Here is a 22,348-nt window from a genome sequence, read left to right on the forward strand (position 1 = left end):
TTAGATAAGTGCAAGACTTCCTAATTCACTTGTGGATCAGGCTGAGCATTGAGAACAAGTGCTGAAGAGATAAACAGAAATATCAAAAGCAGAGGAGAGAAGAGATCTGGAAAAGAACCAAATGCCCTTTCATGATTTTTATTAAGAAATCCCTGCTTTTTGGTGCTTTCTCCAGGTGAAAAACCAGCCAGGCCCCTTGCTGAAAGTGTGTTATATTTTATTTTGACACACTTTGCATGAAGCAAGTGCATTCAGAGTTTTGTGCCTCTGCTTGAGAAGATACAATAAAAAATAATTTGAGCAGCTGTGAAGGAATCTATGGAGTCTTCCAAGAGTTTTCACTCTTGGAGGAAAAAGGACAGGTAGAACTACAGGACTATGAAAACATTGATGCTGAAAATTGATCTACAGTGTGGTGCTTTTGAATTATTGGCTATTCTGATGTCATCCTTGTTGCCCTCAGAAAATCCTAAAATGCCTTTTTTTTGCTTCTTGGAGCCCTTTGCTTTGAGTTTGTTCACTTTCACCCACAGAAATGTCCCTTCCTGCATGAACAGCTCAATGGTTTTGACAGATTCCTTGGAAGAATTGAGGTCCTGAGAGCCTCCCTTCCTAAATACCATTTCTTAATCTAACACCCTAATTTTTATAACATTCCATAGTTTGGGCAGCTGCCCACTTGACCTTATAGGAGTGACACTGCCATTAAGCTGCTCTGGGAGAACATTCCAGCTGGAATTGTTATCTTTTGCTACTGACCTTGGTACTGAGAGCTTCCTTCCTCCAGCATCGAAAGGAAATTGCTTGGACCCATTTTCCAGCCTTCATCCACTACCTAGATTGGGGGGGAAAGTGAAGAGAGGAATTGCTGACAGCATTGTTTCACACAATTATGGAATGGGTTGAAAAAGGCCTGAAAGATCCAATTCCACCCTTGCCATGAGCAGTGACACCTCCCACTAGTCATTTTATCAGCTGAAGTCACCAAATTAAACAAGAATTAAGCTCCAGCTTGTTTGAAAATGTAATTTAGGCAGAAGACTGGCAATATTGAAATGGAATTTCATTTAAATGCCATTTTTTCTGTTACTTTTGCTGCCAGTGGCACATTCCTGAAACAGTTTCATTTCATTGAAGCAGTATTTCATTGGAAAAAATCCCCAGAAAATTATCAAAGTTTCTTCATCTTGTATCAGTTGTAAGCCTCAAGATGTGAGCAAGGTGGTAGTTGAAAAAGAGAGATTAGATCACTGTTTGGGGAGGAGGTGAATGTGGATTTATACCAAACAGGATCAAGATTTTGCTAAATAACCTGCAAATCACTTCTTATCAGCAAGATAAAATATCAGCAGCTCCTGGGATGATTAAAACTAAAAAACCCTTAAATAAGCCCTGTAATTAGGGAAATATCTGCTACCTGCAGGTACAGCTGCAGCCCCATTATGGGAGTTATCAAATATCTGGTTTTAATTAAAGTATCATTACAGTAATTCCAGTTTGGGCCCAGAAGGACAAGAAAATAATACATTTATCACTTCTACCCTATAGATGCATTTGAAAGAGACTTGGGAGGTTCTTGACTGAACATCAAGAATTGTTTTGGTTTAGAACTTTGTTTAAAGGGTAACAAAAAGTTGGAAGATTTGAGCTCAAATCCCCAGTTACTTCAATGCATTCCCAGTTTCACAGGGTGTGACATTTTGAGGTTCATCCTTGGGTCATTTGCAGTGGGCAGAATCCTTCTTTTACCATTTTTCCATGGTATTTTATAGAAAATGATTCAACCATGATGTTCTGAGAGGAAATGTGTCAACTATTAAAAAACCCAACAAACAAATTCCCCCCAAACCAGCCTAAAAATGGGTTTTTCATTTTTAGCCTCTCAATACCACAGGACACATCAACATTTTATTGTTATAAATAACCCAATGAATTGTTTTAGTTATTTGCTTCAGTGGTTTTGTACACTGATGTCAATGATATCATTGTGTCAATTTAATTGATTTTAATCAAACCCACTCTCTTGTGTCTTAAGGACAGTTGCTGCTCTGTTTTCTCTTGCCTCAATTAACAGCCTAAGAGTCAACATAATAAAAAGAACTTTTCCTTTGAAACCAGTTCATAGAGTTTTTCATTTTCAGTGCATTGAGTCCATGCTTGTTCTGTTTTAAATGAGTTAAGGCCCCTTAAACCAGCAATATATGTTTGAATTTAAGCAATATAATTTGAATTAATTAAGAAATGTGGAAATAAGAGCCTCAATCTACTTCTGAGGCTTTCCAAAGCCAGCTCCACACCAGGTGATTCCCACTGGACAGCAGGGAAAACTGAATTAGTTTCACTGTGCACATTTCCTTTGGAGATTTCCCTCAGAGGTTTCACCAGGGACAGGGATGTGCCTCATGTTTGGCATTTCTGGTGAAATTCAGGGATGCACAGCCTTGCTCTCACTCAGTGGGACAAGCTCCAGCAGGTTGCTGGGTGAGGCAGCCCAGACTGCTGCTGCTTTTGGAAAAAGGGTTTTTTTGGGCGGGATGGAGCCATGGGTTGTTTTTTTCCTTCGGGAAATCAAATCAGCACCTTGCAGAGAAAAGAAAAAATCAAGTTCCTTTGATATCAAATACTCTTTGTAAAGATTGCTATCGGGCTTTTCAGAAATACTTAAATTTCCTTCTGGGATCCAACTTTTGTTTTCTTTAAGAGCTGAAGTTGGGAGCAGAGCTTTTTTCTGCCTGCATCCCTATGACTTATAGCCTACACTTATTTTAATAAGAGTCCTGCTGTTAGAACTTTTCCAAATACTTCTCAACTGGTCTAAGATACTCTTTTTTTTCCCCTGTCAGTGCTATAACCTTGGAGAGAATGTTCCCTTTGTTGTTTCTCAATGAACCATAGAGAACCTGATATAATGGCTCAGAATTTTACTTGACAGGAGTTGTGATGGCTGAGGAGATGGGAATGACATGAAGTTATGAAACCCCAGAGCTCCACGCTGTTATTTCACCCCAATTCAAAACAGCCTTGCAGAGGCTGCCAGGGGATCGAGACACATTTCTGCTCTTGTCGGTTTTACCTTCAGAAATGTGCAAAACCAAGAAGGAATCCAGTTTTATCCTGGGAAAGTCAGGTTTTTAAGCAGATGGGTGAGATGCCATCCCGTTTCAGGAGCTTCACCCGGGCTGTGACAGCGTCACCCAGCAAACTGGTCACAGTAACAAGGGACTGACTGAAGACATGTGGGACCAGAACTTAAAAATTTGGTTTGCACAAGAGCAGCCACAACCCTTCCTAGCTACCAAAGTTAAGCAATCAGGCTTAAAGACCTTGAAAAACTTTCATGTATTTGCTCCTTCAGCCTGCTGTGTATTTGCATTTACATTTTTGTATTTTCATTTACATTTTTATTTAAGGGAAAAAAAACCCTCCACCCCAAACCCCCAAACAGTGTTTTCAAGATGCTCATTTACAAGTTAACATTTAGGTATCTACCTTCCAATTAAATTGACTGATGCTTCCTAAATTCATGTAATTTAGGTTCCTGGCTAGATGTTCTGAGAGCTTTGGCCAGATTAATGGATGTTGTCCAAGAAAAGCATCATTTTTTTGAAATATATTTGTTCTAGGGTTAGGCCTTCAAATTAATTTGTGTAAAACTTGCAGTGAAGAGTAAGCTTTGCCCGAGAAAACTCACCCTTCTCCTCCACATATTTAGTGAGAGATTAATGACCCTTATTAAAAAAATATATATTCTTTAAACTTTTGTTTATACTGCGGAAGTAAATGAGAAACAAAAGCTGCTGCTTCAGCAAAAGCTGACAATTTTTGCTGCACAGCTTTTGAAGATGCCCTTTGGTCACTGCTCTGTCCCACAGGTGGTTTGCTCTGTAAAGCTGCTGAAATAATTTGGAAGTGTCTTTTGTGAAAGCAGCCCTTTATCTCAAAGATTTTAGGGGGTATATTGTACATTAAGTGGTGTCTATTGATATTTGAAACAAAATGAGTTCCTACCCCGAGAACATGGAAAATTCATGGCTTTATTTATGCATGGCTGATGGGGTTTAAAAGTTGGTTTGGAATCCACACAAGCTCTGAGGCTTTTAATTCCTAATTTTGCAAGAGGTGGCAGTGATGAACTCTTCTGCACCATTAAATTCTTTTTAAGGTTCCCTCCAACCCAAACCATTCTGTGATATTTACCTTTGGATATCTATGCTGAGTATATCTGAGTGCTGTAGAAATTCTACCATATTCTGAGATTGGGAAGGGTTTTCTGGTTTACAATCTGTATTTTCTGGGTGATTCCCCTCCTCTGAGCTGGTGCACTTGTTTGGGGTGATGTGGCTCCTCTCACCTTTTTTTGGTAGCAGCTTCAGCAGGTGCTTATGTCAAAAAATGAGGGGAAGAGAAGACAATGTCCATCTTTCCATGGAAAGAGGGTCAGGCATTTACTGAGCAGTCAAGGATAGCTGGGATTTTCCATGGAAAGAGGGTCAGGGAATGCTTGGTTACCACTTTGTGTCCTGGCAATGATCTCAAAGCCCTAAAGGGGAATTTTTGCTCTCATTGATGTCCCTGCCAGTCTGCACCTGCATCAGCTCTTGCCACTGAGCTCAGTCGTGGCCATTCCTAAAATACGAGAGGTAAAAAGTTCCCCAGAATCCCTCAGGTCATGGGATGGCTGAGAGAGATCAACCTCAGCCAGTTCTTGGTGTCCTGAACCTGAGCCTGGAGCTTTGGTGACCACTTTAATGTCACTTTACAGCCCCTGCCCACACCTGAGGTTTCACAATCTGCTTTCATTCCTTACCTGCTTTTCAACTTTTTGTGGCTTTTTCTCTGGGGCAGGTTCCTTGGCTTCTTTTACCTTCTTATCCTTTTCATTTTTCTCTGCCTCTGCCTTTGCCTTTTTGGCAGCCAGCTCCTCAACGATCTGAAAGAGGCAGGGATGAATGGGATTGGGAAAACAAAATATCCAACAGGCAGCACTCTCTGAATTCCAGACCATCCCAGAGAAGACTTTTTGTGCTGATTAACTCCAGCACAGGTGCTGAATATCCCAATTTATCATTAGGGAAAGGCTGATTTCTCTGTCCCAAATCATGGGAGCTTTTATGGAGTAAAACCAGTTCCTGAAGCTGTCCAGAAGCAGAATATTCTAATGACACACAACTCCAAGTTCCCTCTGGACTCAGACCCAGATGATGAATTCATAATGAATTATCTCAGACCCAGATGATGAATTTGTCCTGGTGTTTGTAAGGCAGATTGATTTTTACAGGGATGGATTTTGTGAGGCTGCCCTGAGGTGTGTCTAATTTCAATATATGGCTAAAGACTGAAATTGTTCTAGTGGCTGAGGGAGATTGGATGGAGATATTGTGACAAACCCTGACAGATACACAGGGATAGCTCAGCATCTTTATCCCTGCAAGCAAATAGCAGCTGATAACTGGGTACAGCTCCATCAATTCTCATATCTTTAGTTCCTGGGCAATTATACTTTATTATCTGAAAAAGGCAGGGAAAATTTGCTGCTTCCACCGTTCTCTTGTTTCTAGGCAGCTTTCTTGTCCCTGAGAGGAATTCTAAGATCACTTACTAATGAGTCTAAACCACAAAACCCATTGAAGTTTATTAATGGACCACTAACACTGGCAGTACTGTGAAAGAGCAGAAAATAAAACATTTCCAGCTGTAAGATGTGCTTCCTGTAACAGTGAAAATATTTGTTTTCTCAAGTATACCTTTTAATGTACTGAGCACTGGATGCTGGGGGGGACAATGACAAGGGCTGTGCTTTGCAGCCAGGGCAGTTCCATTAGTGGCTCTCCCCAAACCTTTCAGTACCTTACATTTAATTAAATATGGTAATTCAAGCCCTGAGCACTGCTCAGTCACATCTTGTGCTGATAAGCAGCGAAGCATTTCATTCCCTGGGATAGATTAACAGATTGACTGGAGTTCAGAATAGGTTTTTAGTGTCCCAGCAGGCCTGCTGGATCCAAAACCAACACAGCTACTCCGAGTGTATCCTTTACTGCAGTGCTCCTACGCAGCCAGAACCCAACCCTGTCACCTCTGCTCTGCCTGCAAAGGGGAACCAGAACCATCCCCAGCATCTCTGTCCAGCAGGATACCTGCACACACACATGGGATTGACAAAAGGTCCCAAATTTGCACCAGGGCCATTCTGCAGCAGTACTTCAGTGCATTCACATTCTGCTTTCGTGTTTCTGCACAGAGGGGTGATGCTGGAAGGGGTGAGCCAGAGTTTGTGTTCTCATGAACCTGCTGGGATGGCACTGAGCAGCTCAAGTGTCCTTGTGCCTCTGCCTGGCCTTGCTGCAGCTCCTCCAGCTCTGCTCCAAGCAGCTCCAGCATTGCAGACCTGGGGGAGGCTGTGTGTCTAACCTTGAGTGGCTTCTGCTCTTTTATACAGAACCACTTCCCCTCCAGCTGCAAGGTGTCACTGTCATATTTTCTGAAAAATCCCTTTGCCACGATTTCTTCTGCTGGGAAGCTGAGAAGCCTCAGAGAGAAATGAAAACAATAATTATCTGATTGCTTCTCCCTGTGTTTGCTGCTTTGGAACGTGGTCTGGACATTGTTTATCCAACAGGTGAATGTTTGATTGGTTTCATGTGAATTGTTATTACTTAATGACCAATCACCATCAGCTGTGTCAGACTCTGAGGAGTCAGTCACGAGTTTCTATTATTTCATTCTTGTTAAGCCTTCTGTCTGTGTCCTTTCTCTTTAGTATAGCATTCCTAATATAATATAATATAATATAATATAATATAATATAATATAATATAATATAATATAATATAATATAATATAATATAATATAATATAATATAATATAATATAATATAATATAATATAATATAATATAATATTAATATATATAATATATCAGCCTTCTGAGAACATGGAGTCAGATTCTCAATTCCTCCTTCATCCTGGGGACCCAGAAAATACCACAGCAAGGAGATGCCTGAACCATCTGACAAAACAGGAGGGAAGAAAGGGAATGGCAAGCAAAGGTTAGTTTGAGATCAGTAGGCAATTCACCCACATTTTAGTGTAGGGTTTTTGGGTTTTTTTGCCCTGGAAAAAACTTCATGGTGGAAAGAGAAGTAGATGTCTTCTTAAGTTGTTTTAGACTCCCCTTTTCTTTGCTAGGTTGTCTGGTTTTGAAATGATACAGAAAGTAGTTAGCAAACTCTTAATACTGAGGAAGAGACTGTGTTTCAGTAGGAGCAGATGAGTTTTAGCCTCTTTGTATTTTTCCCAGTCTTTCCTAGAACTCCTACTGCCAGTCATGATTCTTCTCCAGTAATATTTCTTCAGTGGCTGAAAAGACATTTTCCTTTAAAACTGATGCTTCATAAAAGTTGAATTGACTTTTGTATTCCAATATCAGTTTCTAAAGTCTTGCAGTGCAAATTTCCTTTTTTTTGGAGGCAGGGGAAGAACTGGGCACTAAACCAGAGTGTAGCCTGTGAATGAAAATGTCTAATGCTGGTTTATATGAGCCAAGAATAAGAAAACTTCCAGCTGCCAGAAGGACCCACTTGTTCTGCTGTCCTCAGACTCAGGAAGTTTTGGTGTTGGCTCAGGTAAAAGTTCTTCTTCAGGAATAAAACCTTCCCTTATTCCTTGAAAGAAAACCTTACTTGAACTTCTTGCCTTTTAGAGTTGTGGGCACAAAAGAAAAGCAGGGCTAGAGTGAGTTTGGGAATGCTGGATCTCCAGCCGTGCAGGTGAGAGCAGCCTCAGAGCCTGGCTCTAACACTTCACAGGGACACAGCCCAGTATTCCTGGAGGGAAAATTCCTCTCTTGGAATATTAACTCTACAGAAAGAAGTTTGGTTGGAATCTAGGAAATATTTCTTCTTTATGGAGGATTTTTGGTGTGTTTTTTGGGTTAGGTAGATTGCTGTCTGTAGGTGAGTATTTTAAGTGTTGTGTAATTTAACAGAGGCCAAGTAGAGTTTCCCTCCTGCATGGTTAACTAGAAATATTCAGAATATTTGAAGGCTTTTAGTCCTTCTCTGATACCTTTTTCCTTTTTTTTTTTAATGTTAGTTAATATTGGAAATGAGGAGCTGGGAGAGGGGGAAGTGCCTGTGAAATGGCAACTCTCTTGGCTTATTTTCATGGTGATGAGACTTAATGAACTACAGGGAAAGATCATAATTTTGTTGGCAGCAGGATAAGGGCAAAGCTAAAAATTGTCACAACCGATGATTATCTGTGGAGCAAAACACAAAAAACCATTAGGGATAGAAATCTGGAACAGATACAGGGAGATTACACCAATGTCCTGGAATGTTAAATTTCTCTTGAAGAGCAAGTAAAGTAGAGAAAATGCTTCTTTTCAAGGGACAGCACTTCTTTTTCTGACTGAAGCACCAAGTGCTGGGCACTGGGATGTCTTTGGGAAGGTATTTGTAAAATGTCATGGAAGCAGTTTGTGCAGAAGGCCAGCTACATCACAAAGTCAAGTAAGGTCAGGGTTGTCAAAGGATCAAGAAATATAGAATGTATAATAATGCAGCAATGGTTCGTGAAGTGATTAATTTGTATTTTATTTTCCCCAAAGTGTCTTTACTGAAGCCTTATAAAATGCTCCCTTTTTAAATACAGCTCAGGCTTGATTTTTCATGGAGTTTGACTTGGGAGTAACCAACCCCTGCTCATACAGGAGCTCATAGAGACAAGAGGTGAACTCCTGTCCCCCCTGGAGTCAAGGACAAAACTCCCATCAGTTTCCATGGGGCCAGGATTTCCTTCCCTATGTTGCCCAGTAGACCAGTGTGTGGAACAAACCCAGTGGCCTCAGGGATATTTTTTACTATGCAGCTGACTCAGTGGAACAAAAATTGTTTTACTTGTCTGACATTCAGGTAAAATCATGATTGCACTGAATTTTCTCTGGCCAGCTGCATTGGGGAGATCTGTTGAGACTGTGACACACATTCTGCTGGCTAAAAAGGGAGAAAAAAACAGGCCCCAGAATTGGTGAAAATCAGATAATTGCTAGTGAAAATTTGTTAGGAAAATAGAGGAAGGTTTTTTTTTTTTCCAGAATGCAGGGAAAATAAGCAGTAAAACAACCTCTCCAGACTTTTGGCTTCCATTTTTCCATGCAAAGAAAAAGCAGATGCTCAGGAAAGGCAACAAAACAGCTGAAGGTGAGAATTGAAAGCTGGGAGCATGACAGGAAGGTTAAACCCATTTCTCCAGAATCTACCTCCATATCCAGTGCTGCTCAGAATAATTCCTTGCTGTGTTTTCTTCCCCAGCTGTGTTAATCCTTGATGCTGGCAGCTCTATTTGGCACCACATCCCCCAAACCCTTCCCCAGCAGTCAGCCCCACTTGCTGGGTGGCTCCCAACAAAGCCTTCTGGCCTCTGGCAGGACTTTCTGCTTTGGAGACTGAAAACTTCACTGAGGATCTCCTTCCCCTGCCTGCCTGAACAGCAGTGTCACTGTCACATTTTCTGAAAAATCCCTTTGCCAGGATTTCTTCTCCTGGGAAGCTGAGAAGCCTCAGAGAGGAATGAAAACAATAATTACCTGATTGCTTCTCCTGTGTTTTGCTGCTTTGGAATGTGGTCTGGAGATTGTTTATCCAACAGATGCATGTTTGATTGGTTCCATGTGAATTGTTATTAATTAATCACCAATCACTGTCCATCTGTGTTGGACTCTGAGGAGTCAGTCACGAGTTTTTATTATTCATTCTTGTTAAGCCTCCTGATGTATCCTCTTTTTTTAGTATAGTTTTAGTATAGCATTCTTTAATATAATATCATAAAATAATAAATCAGCTTTCTGAGAACATGGAGTCAGATTCTCATCTCTCACCTTGTCCTGGGGACCTCACAAACTCCACACAGCAGAGCAAAGCCTAGCAGGATTTAGCCCCTGAACCTGGCTGAAAGCAGGAGCATGCCCCAAACTCAGTTTTAGTGGGGCACAGGGAGCAGTTTGCAGCAGCTTTCCTGTGTTTTTAGCAAAGCTAGCTGATGGTTAGTGCTGTGATCTGTGCTGTCCTTACATCCCCCCAAACCACACAGAGACTGCTGTGTGCCCCAGGCTCCTCCCTGGGATCCCAGGGAGGACTGGATCCAAAATTCCCCATCCTGGAAGCATTTAAGGCCAGCCTGGATGGGGCTCTGAGCAACCTGGGCTAGTGGAAGGTGTCAGGGTGGCTGCAATGAGATGATTTTTACCTCCCTTCCAACCCAAACCATTCTGTGATTCTATAAAAATCCTCTTTTGCCATGCCTGTGTGAGAGCACCGGTTAGTGCACCCCACCCGCCTCAGGGGTGGGGCTTTCAGGACCACAGAATTTGGGTTTTGACCTCTTAAGTTTTGCTAGCCCAGCACAGTGGTTGACTCAGGGGCCAAATCCTGCTTCCTGTTCTCCCCCACCAGACCCATGACCCCCTTGGCTCCTCGGGATGGGTGGGAAAGGCTCCAAGTGCTCAGCACTGCCTTCAGCTGGGCTTAATCACTTTCCCTGTGTGACACTCTGTGATCAGAGGAAGAGATTATCAGCCACTTCCATTAGCCAGAGACATCAGGAGAGGGATTTACCAGGAAAAACAACCTACAGCACACACAAACTGAGATACTTCCTTAGCTGGGATGTTCAATTTGCTTAATGAGCCTTGGCAGTAAATCAAGGCTTAGCCCTGCCTGCACTGGAAAATCTCCTCTGCTGTTGTTCTCCACTTCTTTCCCATTCACCTGAGCACCTTCAGTCGTGATTCAGTGGCTGCACAGCCCAAAAGGGAACAGATTTCAGCACCTGATGAAAACACCCTGGGAAAAAACCTCATTCTTTTATTTGCAACAAAAAGCTTTTAACCATAAGGTTCTTGGAGAACTGGAGCCACTGTTAGGGAAAATTGTTGCTTAAATAAACTAGCATGTTCTGTAGCAAATCCTTCTCCAACACCATGAATTTTTTTTCATTAAAAGAGGGACAGTACCTCCTCTGGATGTTTTTCCATAATTAAAGCCTTGGAACCGCCTGTCTTCTCAGGGGGATAGTCAGGAAACCTGCCTGTGATATGCCTGTGGGAGAAACAAAAGTGGAAGAGGAATTAGAGTTCATCATTTTTCACCTGGTTGATAAAGATGTTAGATAGCAGAAAAGCTTCTTATGGCAGTGGTTTCTGTCCTGTAAGTTCATTAAGACAGTTACCAATCCATGTCTCTTATCCCATGGCCCAACAAAAACTGCAGATTCTCAGGGAAATTCCTAAAACTGCAGATTCCTGCCTAGCTGAGAGATGGAGATTGAAGTGTTTGTACCTGGCAGTGTCCAAGGCCAGGTTGGACAGGGCTGGGAGCACCCTGGGTTAGTGGGAGATGTCCCTGCCCATGGCAGGGGGGGAATGGGATGAACTTTAAGGGGTCTTCCAACCCAAACCATTCTGGGAATGGTTATTATGTTATTTTACATTATTTAACATTCATAGCCCAACTCTCTCCTTTCAACATCCAGTTTGTATGTTTTTTTTAAAAGAAGAGTTATTTTGCTTAAATCAGGATTTAATCTCTAAATGTCAGGATTACCACTCCTAAATTTCCAGTGGACTTGGTGGTGATGGAAGCTGGGAAGGGGCAGTTGGTGACTGTGGGAAGGTTTCATGGGTAACACAGGGAGCTTCCAGACCTTTCAGAAAGGGATTAAAAGATACAGAAAATAACTCCAGCCCCAAGGCCATTTATACTGATAAGACCCTTTAACTTCTTTCCCTTTTGTTGCTTGGTGAAATATATTTGTAAGATTTTCTGTTTATTTGGTAATATCAGGAAGATTTTTTCTGTTCCAAAGAAAATTCTGACAGTGCAGAAAAACCCTTGTGATACTTTCAAACAGCATGGTTATATTTCCTCTAAATGAAATGAAATTTCCCTGGAGAAGAAAAGAGCTCAGAAAGGTCAACACTATTCCTAAAAATGTTTTCTTTTTTTTTTTTTTAAACAACTGGTACCTTGAGGGATATTGCTAGTCTGGTGTTAAGCTGCAGGCTCAGTTTTAAGCTGAGATCATTGGAACAGAGCATCTGTTCTGTTTCTGTAGCACCACGTGTAGGGTTGGGATCTCTTGCTGGTATTAATGCAACACCAATTAGGGCAGAATCAACAAACATTCATCTGTGCTTGGGAGCTCTGGCTTGTTCAACAGTTACAAGTTCTACATGCAAATCCTTCTAATTCTTGGTCACTGCATTCCCAGAAACCAGCCTGCATCAACAAAGGGCTGTGCTTGTCAGTGTGTTTTTTAAAAATCCATTAAGAACGGGATTTTGGCCTCAAAACCCTGCCTGTTCTATTATTTAATGTTAGCTCGTGTTCCATTTTTTACAGACAGCCAGAAAATAGCTCAGTTTTATGTTAAGTGCAGCCTGAAATGCTGCTACAAGTCTGGTAACAGTAAAAGACTTCCCAAAATTTGTAATTGAGGTTGTTGCTACCTCAGTGCCAGCTGGGAGGAAGGAAAGGCAAATGCACTGTGGGTGAAGAATCAGCTGGGAGCCCACTGAACATGATACCAGGGCCAGCTGCCAATATTTATTCATGTTACATTTGGTATTTGTACTCCCTTTTTCGCTTTTAAATCATTCGCAGCTCTTGGAGATGGTGGGGGGTTGGAATTAAATTCTTTTTAAGGTTCCCTCCAACCCAAACCATTCTGTGATATTTACCTCTGGGGATGTATGCTGAGTATATCTGAGTGCTGTAGAAATTCTACCATATTCTGAAATTGGGAAGGGTTTTCTGGTTTATAATCTGTATTTTCTGGGTGATTCTCCTCCTCTGAGCTGGTGCACTTGTTTGGGGTGATGTGGCTCCTCTCACCTTTTTTTTGGTAGCAACTTCAGCAGGTGCTTATGCCAAAAAATAGGTGAGGAGAAGACAATGTCCATCTTTCCATGGAAAGAGGGTCAGGAATTTACTGAGCAGTCAGGGATAACTGGGATTTTCTGGTTGAGGGCACTGCAGGATGTGATTTTCCATGGTCATCAGTGACCTCAGAGCAGAGAGTACCAAACATTTTGATGTTCTAATTCTTCCAGGGCATCTGTTTTGTTCTTGAGTATATCCATTGCTGTCTGATGGTCTGGGAAACAGCACTCTTAAATCTTATTTCCCTACCCACCCTCTTGTGGGTTTTCCTCTTTCTCTTCTATGTTGAAATGACCACAACTTCAATCTTGTAATGCCTGGGAATTCACATGCATGACCCCCAATAGGCAAATTCCTCCCATTATGAAACCCTCCGAGTTCAGAGGTTAAACCAGGGATTCATTTGGCCTGTAAATCTGCCCAGAAAAATGCAGCCATTCATCTCCCTGGTCAAAAGTCCACTTTAAACATAATGAATCTCAATTTTCATTCCCCCTTCACTTTCTGGCAGCGTTCTACTCAGAGCCATCGCAATGGGTTGTCTCAGGCATTTATCTTAGGATGTTCATTTAGATTCAACTGGATCTAAATTCCTTGGTTTGCAGTTGGAAACACCAGGATAAAATGAACAGCCAGAGAAGCTGTGGCTGCCCCCCATCCCTGGAAGTGTTCCAGGCCAGGCTGGATGGGGCTTGGAGCAACCTGGGACAGTGGAAGGTGTGGAGTGGGACTAAATAGTGTTCAAAGTCCCTTCTTACCCACACCACTCTATAATTTTAAATTTTTATATCTTTGTACCATCAGATGAGCTGCACTTCATCCAGGGCTGAAGAGGGTCCCACCAGCTGTGTCCCATGAACAGCTTTTGAATTAGGAGGAGGTCCCAAACACTGTGGAGGGATTCTGAGCTTGCTTCACAATATTATTTGTTCAAATAATTTTTAACTGCCTTCCCCTTTTGAAACTTCCTAGAAACACTGAAGTATTGGTGATTAGAGGTAATAACAGGGTAAGAAAATGATCCCAGATGATGCAAGAAGTCGCTCCCAACTGGAGCCCCAGCAGGCTGCTTTGTTTTGTGGGAAGTGTGCAGGGGAGCTTTGTGATGAGAATCCTCCCTGGTTCCACTGCTGATGGGGAGAGGAGGATGTAAAAAGCTTAAGCTCTTGATAACAGGAGCATTAGAGTGTGTAATATATTTGAAAGCCATGGTACATGTCAGAGACACCTAGATCCGAGTCAGAACTCTGTGAATCTGTTACTTATTACTGTCTCAGCATTTGCAAGGGGGAGAAATATCCAACTGTACTTTTCCAGCGTCTCATAAAAATGTGTAAATGCCAGAACTGGAAGAAGCAACTCTTGTTTTCAGTGTGATTGCTTCAGTGGGAGTGCTGACAACGTGCTAAGCGCTGCAAGCAAAAGCAGAAGCAAATTGTCCTGGATTTCTTAGGGAGGATGCAGTTCCAGTAAAACCAATTGCCCGAAGGAACAAATGAAGTTTGTTTGGTGGGACTGGGCTCGGTGGCTGAACAGAGTGAAGAAGGGGAGATGGAAGGACAGGGCTAGGAAGAAACCTCCTCCTTGTGAGACAAACCCCAGCAGCAGCTTGGGGAGGCCCTCAGGAGCCCAAAGCCTGCAGGCAGGGAGCTGAGGATGGCTCCTGGGGGTGACCTGCTCCTCGTTTTCTGTTCCCAGGCACCGAGCAGCAGCCTCTGCTTGCACTGCTGCAAATAAAAATGAGGAGTGCTGGAGCTCACAGCAGGCAAAAAGATCCTTCTTTGGGTCAGAGCCACTGCTTTAGCACAACTGCTCAAGGTTTCTGTGCTGAGGAGGATGCTGTTGAAGAAGGGACCTTTAGAAATTGTGGTATGTGAGAAATCCATCACTTTTCTGGAAAGCAGTGAAATCCTGTCAACGGAAGCAGAGCAGGGGTTGGAAAGCAGCTTTACAGAAAAGCCATCTAATTGGGATGAATGGGAGCCCTAAATCTGAATCAAAGCAGCTCAAGTGGAAGAGTAAAGGGATGAACAAGGATGGAGGGGTGAAAAGATACGATCTTGCACTCCCAGCTGAAAAGGAAAAGGATGTGATGAGGTTTTTGTGCTGTTTCTCAAATTACATTATGTTCTCTGGTTCACTGTTACTGCTCCAAACCTATTCCTCTTACAATAACTCAGACCTGTCAAGTGTAATTGAAAAAGAATGATCTTTTATGGTCTGCAGTGCAAATCCTTTTGTCTGTGATCTGTAGCAAAGAGTTCTGGCTCTTCTGGGCTCAATATTTGTACAGCACAAACCCCACATAAATGTCCAAGTTTTAACTAGGTTCAAATGGTTCTGTAATGTCTCCAAATCACCACCAGACTGGGACAAGTCGGGGTGATTGGCAGGCTCTGCTCAGCCCTCAGTGCTGTGGCACCTCCATTCTCACCTGTACAATAAATCCTTTGTCTGGGAGATGACCCTGCATTGTGCTTGTCTCATCTGCTGCTTCCCCCCTTCCTCATTGAGGAGCTTCAAATTTTTTCTAAAGTGTTTTCTCTCTATTCCTCATTGCTTGGGGATGGTTATAGTTAGGACTAAATGTGGCTTTTGATTTATGAGAGCACACCATTGATTTAAACATTTTGTCTGGTAATAGACTCAACAAGTTCCTACCTACTCTGTTCTCTGGCGTGGTTTTACATGTGTTATTCTTTCTTTTTGGCTATGGTTTCTCCAGCTAATTGCATAAAAGGCCTTGTCAGGAAAAATAAATTGTTCTTTGGAGCAACAACAGTGTTTAAGTCTTCTCAGGGGAAGAAAAGATGTGGGCTGTGTGCAGAAGAGGAGGCATGAATGATGGTGAAGGCTCTGAGTGGAGGGACACAGGGGTGTTCTGTGCAGAAATGGGACACAGACTAAGAGGGGGGAGCTCTTTAAAGAAATAAAATCCTCCTCAGTTGTGTAGCTCTTGCCTGTTTCTGTAATCCCACCTGATATGGATTCTCTCAGACTGCTTAAATAGCAGTGCTGGTTTATTTTGGGTGTCTTTGCTGTGGTGCTTTTTTTCCCTTTTGTATTTGTGCTCTCTTTAGCTCTTTGAAAATCACTTCCAGAAAAAATAACCAATGGGCAAATACAGAATTACTTATAAAGTGAGATTGATTTCCACGGGCTTCTTATCATCTTTAATGAGTTTGGACACAGACAACATTACAACTGATGTTTTATCTCAGGTCCTGATCCTCCCACTGTTTGCTTGTACGTGTGCTTGTTATGCATGGAAGCATTTCAGTGCAGGGTAATTGGAGGATCAGAAACTTTATTGTTCTGCATAAATATTCAGCTTTGAAAATTGAAGATCAAGTGTAGTGAGGCCAACAATGTGCAAGGGAAAGCATTCCCATGGAGGAATGAGGAGGCAAGGTTTGTGGGGAAAGGTGATATCCTTTATTATAGTAACTATCATAATTAGAATGGTCTTTTGGGTCCCCAGTGCCTGCCTTAGATCTGAAATGGGAGAAGGGAACTTCAAAGGCAAGTAATAGTTGGGAACAGTTGTTGGAGGGGACAGACCTAAATGAGGAATGTGGTAATTCTCCCTGATAGTTTTATTACATGGGGTGTTACTGGCCAGGAAAGGTAGACCTTTGGCTGACCCAGTGCAGTTGTTCATAAGCTGCTTGAGTTCTTGCAGCAAAAGAGTCTGTTCTGCTTTGTCATGAAGTTATTACCTTTCCAAGGATCCTTCTGGTCTTTTTGGGATAGCAATAAGTAATTAATGTAATGGAAAAATGGGAATCTCTGTTCCCCTTTAGGTGGGCTGGGGCATGAGCTTTCTCTGCCAGGACTCCTGGTTATCCTGATTCCTGCTGTAAAAATCACGAGGGAAAAGGATTTTTCATTTTTTTTTCTCTTCAAAATTCTGACAAATCATTGCTGGTTTAAAATGGCAATAGGTTTTTCTCCTTGAGATAATTGGAGACATGGATGATAGCACTGCAAATGGCTCCTAGGTTTTTGAATGGGAATAAAAGGCAGCTTGGGCATGAATAATGCCAAGGAAAACCAAAGCCACTTAGTCTTCCAATATTAGCTTAAGTTAAAAGAAAACCTGCTACAATCAGAAGAGAAACTTTGTAATATTGACACTGATGAAACGTTCTGGTGCTCTGATTTTGCATGTTCCTCCATACACTCAAAAAATGTTGCCCAAAGTTTACTCAGAGCTCCCATTTGAATTAACTGAGGATTGGGAAAAATCACATCCTGGCTGATAGAACTGAACTGCTTGGCAAGAGCTGGTACCAACCAAGCTGTGCTGAAGGCTCAGACTAACCTAGAGAACACTCAATGTACCCACCAAGCATGGAAATGGGAAGATTAAAAGGGGCTGGAAAGCAGATCCCTGGAAGGTTATTTAGAGTTTTTGGCTTGACTTCTGGGCAGAGCTGCAAGGTGTGGAATAACATTGAAAGCATCTCCTGATGGATCTGAGGACACCTGGGTGTCCCATCCTTGCCCCTGGAGGGAAAACATCCAGCACTACCTCAGTGCTTGATTTTCTAGCTCTGAAGTTCCTTGAGTGTGTTTCCTTTGGAGAAGGAAACTCTTTTGGAGTTGTTGATCACCCTGTGTTTACCAGAGCTGCATTCCTCCAGGGATTTCTCCAAGGATGAAGGGCTGCTCCCCTTCTTTCCCAGTCTGGCTGTCCCCAGGCTCCTTTCCAGTGTCAGCTTCCTGGTGGCTGTCTCCAGCCTTTGGAGGAGAGCAGGGTGAGCAGGAGAGCAAGGTGAGCAGGGTAAGGAGTCCTTGTAAGCAGGAGAGCAGGATGAGCAGCCCTGGGTGAGCAGGAGACCAGCCCTTGGTGAGCAGGAGAGCTGCCCCCAGGGGCTGCTCCAGGGCTGGGGCCTCCCTGATGGAATAGCTCCCATTAAACTCTCATCTGGTTTGATTTTTCTCATGTCTTTCCACTCTCTTCAGAGCAAGGTCAGAAATACAGAAGCTGGCTCAAAGAAACACCAGGTCAAATTCCCTCTGCATTTACTGAATTCCTTACCCTTGGTCAGCTTATCCTGCCAGTGTAGAACACCCAATCCTGGCTCAAATTTGGCAGAATTTCCAGTGCTCAGCATTCAACTTAAGAGACTGAAACAATTATGGGCAGTTTTAAGCAAGATTACTTTAACCCAGACTAGAAGCTTTGTAAGAATAGTTTTCCTGCAGAGTCAGCCAGAGGGAATCAAGAGTACTTTATTAACACAATATGAATCCTGTAAAGAGGAAAATAAAGCATGCCATTTTTTTTCTAGCAAGGCCAGCCAAAAGAAATAACTTGCCCTCCAACATCACAAGTTTCTTTGGGATTTGGAGTGAAATGGAGTATAAGAGAGCATTTTGTTTTATGGGATTTGTTTATGAGAAATTTGAGCAAATGTTTTTGCTTCTCAGAAGTCAAGGTGGACCAAAATGCATCTCTGCAGGAGGGGAAGAAGGCTCTAACCTGGCTGCTCCACACTGCTTTGCCATGGCCCATCACTTAAAACTGAGGACAATGCAGTGCTGCTGGGGTGTGCCAGCCTCCCTGTGTATGCTGTGCAAAGAGACACCCTTTGTATCTGCCTGGAAAACTGGGATTGGGAGCCTGGAAGGAGCACAGAAGCTCTGTACTTTGATCCACCCTTTTTTTTTCAATACTAGGTATCTAATATTCCAACAAGTAGGACATGTAGGAGTGCTATGGTGATTAGACAACCCTGCTTGTGGGTAAATGGTGTGATTTTCATTGATGTAATTTTTGCAGTGTGATGAAAATGGATGGATCTGAGGTGGCATCAGACACATTGCAGTATTTCTATCTCTGCCTTATAGCTGTGGTATCAGTGCAGAAATCCAGCCCAGGCTGACAGAACTTATTTTTTTGCCTCTCTGGATTAAAATGCTCTCCAGCCACTGTGTCATGGCTGTCCCACTGTGCCCCTGACCTGCTGCCTGCCCACGATTTAACCTCAGGAGTTTCCAAAGGACAGAGTGTGACCAGGTGCATCAGGCACTGCATCACTACTTGGGAGAGTGGCTGGAGAACTCATTTAAAACTGGAATCACTATTTGCACCCAAGACTGAACTGCCTTGAGAAGCACTTGTGATGCACCAGGAAAATGTCAGTGGGAAAAGAGAAGCTGAAAATGGTTTTTAGGGATGTAACCAGACACTGCTTTCTCTTTCACTGCCCAGAATGGGCCAGGTTGGACGGGACCACAGTGAGGGTCTGGTCCAACCTCCCTGCTCCAGCAGGGTCATCCCAGAGCACAGGGTACACGATTGTGTCTGGATGGCTCTGGAATATTCCCAGTGAGGGAGACTCCACAGCCTCCCTGGACACTCTGTTCACTGCTCAGTCACTGCCCAGGGAACAATTTCTGCCTCCTGCTCAGGTGGAACTCCTGGGCCTCAGCATCTGCCTGTTCCTTGTGTTCCCATTGCTGGGCCCCATGGAGCAGAGCCTGGTCCATGCTCTGGAATATCCAGATATATAAATATCCACCCTTTGGATATTTATACACATTACAGAGGTCCCCTCTCAGCTGTGGCTACTCTTAAGCTCATCCTTTCCTCTTCAGAGATGCTCCAATCCCTTCATCACCTCTGCAGCTTCTGCTGGATCCCTCCAGGAGCTTCTTGTCCTGAGGAGCCCAGAGCTGGACTCAGCACTCCAGAGGTGCTTCCCAGGGCTTCCAGGTGCTTCCAGAGGGGCAGGATCCCCCCCTGACCTGCTGGGAATGCTCTTCCTGATGCACCCCAGAATCCCATTGACCTTCTTGTCCCCTAGGGAACACTCATGGCTCAGGGACAGCTCCTTGTCCACTGCAAGAGATCTGGTTCTCTGTGGTTTATGTGAAAGCATAAATGAGCTATTTAATGATAATTCTGAGGCAATTTCATGCAGATGAAAGCAGTCTCAGTGGTTGATTTTTCCATGTTCATCCCAAGTGGCTTGTGCAGCCTTATTGGAATAAATCCCCCCATCAGGTGCACACAGAGTGTAAAACCAGGGAAAAAGGGAGAATGTTGCAAAGTCCATCTATAAAATTAGAGATGTTTACACTCCTGGTCAATGCTAATAACCACAGAGCTCACTAGAAAGAAAAATAATTTAGAACCTCTACTTTGGCATTTTAAAAGTGTGGGAAAAGACCAGGAGAAACATTCCAGATGAGCTCAGCTCTAAGCCAGGCATGGTATTAAGAGCAGCCATTTATCAGGAGTTTTAGCTCAAAACCCCAGTCATCTCTGCAGTCCAAGAAACACACTGTAGTGCCTGGAGGTGCCAAGTTCCTTAACTCTCACCTTTTTAGTTTTGGGAGAGAAAAATTTGGATGTTCTAATCCTGTAGCTCTTTGGTGTGATCAATAGTTTCTCAAAATTGGCTGGAATTGTGCAGACTGATAGAGTTGAATACCTTTTGCCTCTCCAAATGACTGATTCCTTCTGCACATTACTCAGCATGAGGGATACACTCAGATTTAATCAAAAATAAGCACAAGTGCAGCTTTTTTATTGTTGTTAATTTAAATGATGGCTTAATAATGTGCTTTTAAATAATTTCTTTGCTAGATGGAGTCGGTGCTGCTGAGAGTTGCTGGCAATGTGGCAAAGAGGTTGGAAAACCAGGGATATAAGGGATATTCTCTGGGAATTTGGAGCTGGAGCCTGCTCTGGGAAGCAGCAGAGAGCCCAAACACAGGGAATTTCCCCAAAGTGGTGGAACAGGCAAGGTGGGGTGGGACGTGCAGTTGGGAGGTGAGCCCTGCAGGGCAGCTTTGCTCAATCTTCTGTGCTGTTCTCCAGGCCTGGAGACGTGACTGTGCTGCTTGCCAGGCCTCTGCAGAGGATCAGTTGTCTGGGATGGCCTCATTGCAGGATAGCAGAGCTCCCTGGGGCAAAGGATGGGGAGATTTGGGCAGAAGGGAATGCAGGCACACACGTGGGAGAGGCAGCAATCGGCCGCTCCCACCTTCGCTGCCAGTCTTCCCAAAATGCCAGCCTGGGACAGGGACAGGGACAAAGCCACGTGTCAGATGGGGTTTTTCAGGAGGGGATGGAGGTGGGAGGATGTTCTGGGATGGAGTTACCCCCTGTGCAGCAGCCCTGAGAGCTGACCCTCTGATGGAAGTACATCTCAGCATATGGCACAGCTCTGGCTCTGGAATTTTGGAACAACTGTGCTTTGCCTTGGAATGCTTGGAGAAGTCCTGCAGCTACACAGGCTTTAACTCACAGCCATGCTTTCAACCAGCAGCTTCAGGACTGGTTGCTGGATTAGAGATGCTTTCCAGAAAAAAAAAAATAAAATCTGGGAAGAGCTGTTTTAGAGCTGCTTTCCCTGTGTGATGAGGAACACAAAGCAGGAGAGTGAATTTCCTTTCCAAGCCACCAAAGGATTACTGAGGCAGTAAGGGGCTCTGGGAAGAGACAGGGGAGTATCTGAACAGATTTCAGGGCCAGGAAGCTTCCTGCTATTCCATAAATGTCTCAGGAAATACTGAACCAGCTTTTTTCATGCTTCTACACCCTTTGCTCAAGTCATGGAATCAACGGATACTTTAGGTTGGAGGGACCTTAAAGTTCATCTCATTCCATACCCTAGGCAGGGACAACTTCCACTGTCCCAGGTTGTTCCAAGCCCTGTCCAGCCTGGCCTTGAACTCTTCCAGGGATGGGGAAATTCAAACACATTTGTATTTAGCACAAGATCTTACTGATTTAGTTATTATTACTGTTGATATAGCTATTTTGTACAAGCAGAGCCTAAGAAGAGCCACCCAAACTCCCTTATATGCTCTTAAATGTCTTTTATTCAGCCTAGGATGATCCTAAGCCTGCCTGACACAGCACACAAACCATAAGAGCTGGGTGTTTTTAGAGTAAATGACTATAAATAATTGGAATTTCTGTTGTCTCTGCACAGGGCTGCAATGCAGCATGACTTAAAAGCCCTGGACTCTGACCTGGATAATAAAAACAACCTGCTTGATGGAGTCTGACTAATCTCCCCCATGCTGAAATTCCCAGTAAAACTGAAACACATTGGCTCTGGAAGGAATGGATGTGACTCAGGTTTCAGGCAAGTTCTTGCTCTGCCCACAGAAATACTGTCATCAAACCTTTCCAGCCTTGAATCTGAGTACAGGATTTGGATAGAGTGGCTTTAATGTGAATTTTGCCCTGGGAAGAGCTTCCCTAGGTGCTCACCAACCCTCACTGCCCATCTAACAAAGGAGCAGCCTAGTAGTTCTTGAGGGAAATTATCAAATAATTTTAAAAAAAGCTTTGTCTCAAGTGTGCTTGCCATGTTTCCCAGCCCTGGGATTGCAGCCAGTGTTCTGCTGTCACCTAGAGCCTGTTCCAGCTATTCCACCAT

At 43.3% G+C, this 22,348-nt stretch overlaps 1 protein-coding gene across 1 annotated transcript in view; it reads right to left on the reverse strand.

The window, feature by feature from the left end:
- IQCA1 (IQ motif containing with AAA domain 1) overlaps positions 1 to 22,348 on the reverse strand; it is a gene marked incomplete at its 3' end in the record, with an annotated part of 105,978 nt that overhangs the window by 42,431 nt on the left and 41,199 nt on the right. Inside the window, exons 7-10 of the mRNA XM_030951921.1 lie at positions 11,039 to 11,099; positions 7,581 to 7,607; positions 4,808 to 4,930; positions 760 to 835 (exon numbers count right to left, since the gene is read on the reverse strand). Coding sequence (XP_030807781.1) covers positions 760 to 835; positions 4,808 to 4,930; positions 7,581 to 7,607; positions 11,039 to 11,099 — 287 coding nt within the window. The remainder of the gene's footprint in view (positions 1 to 759; positions 836 to 4,807; positions 4,931 to 7,580; positions 7,608 to 11,038; positions 11,100 to 22,348) is intronic.

The sequence above is a fragment of the Camarhynchus parvulus genome, chromosome 7 (genome assembly GCF_901933205.1).
Source record: "Camarhynchus parvulus chromosome 7, STF_HiC, whole genome shotgun sequence".
Lineage (NCBI taxonomy): Eukaryota > Metazoa > Chordata > Aves > Passeriformes > Thraupidae > Camarhynchus > Camarhynchus parvulus.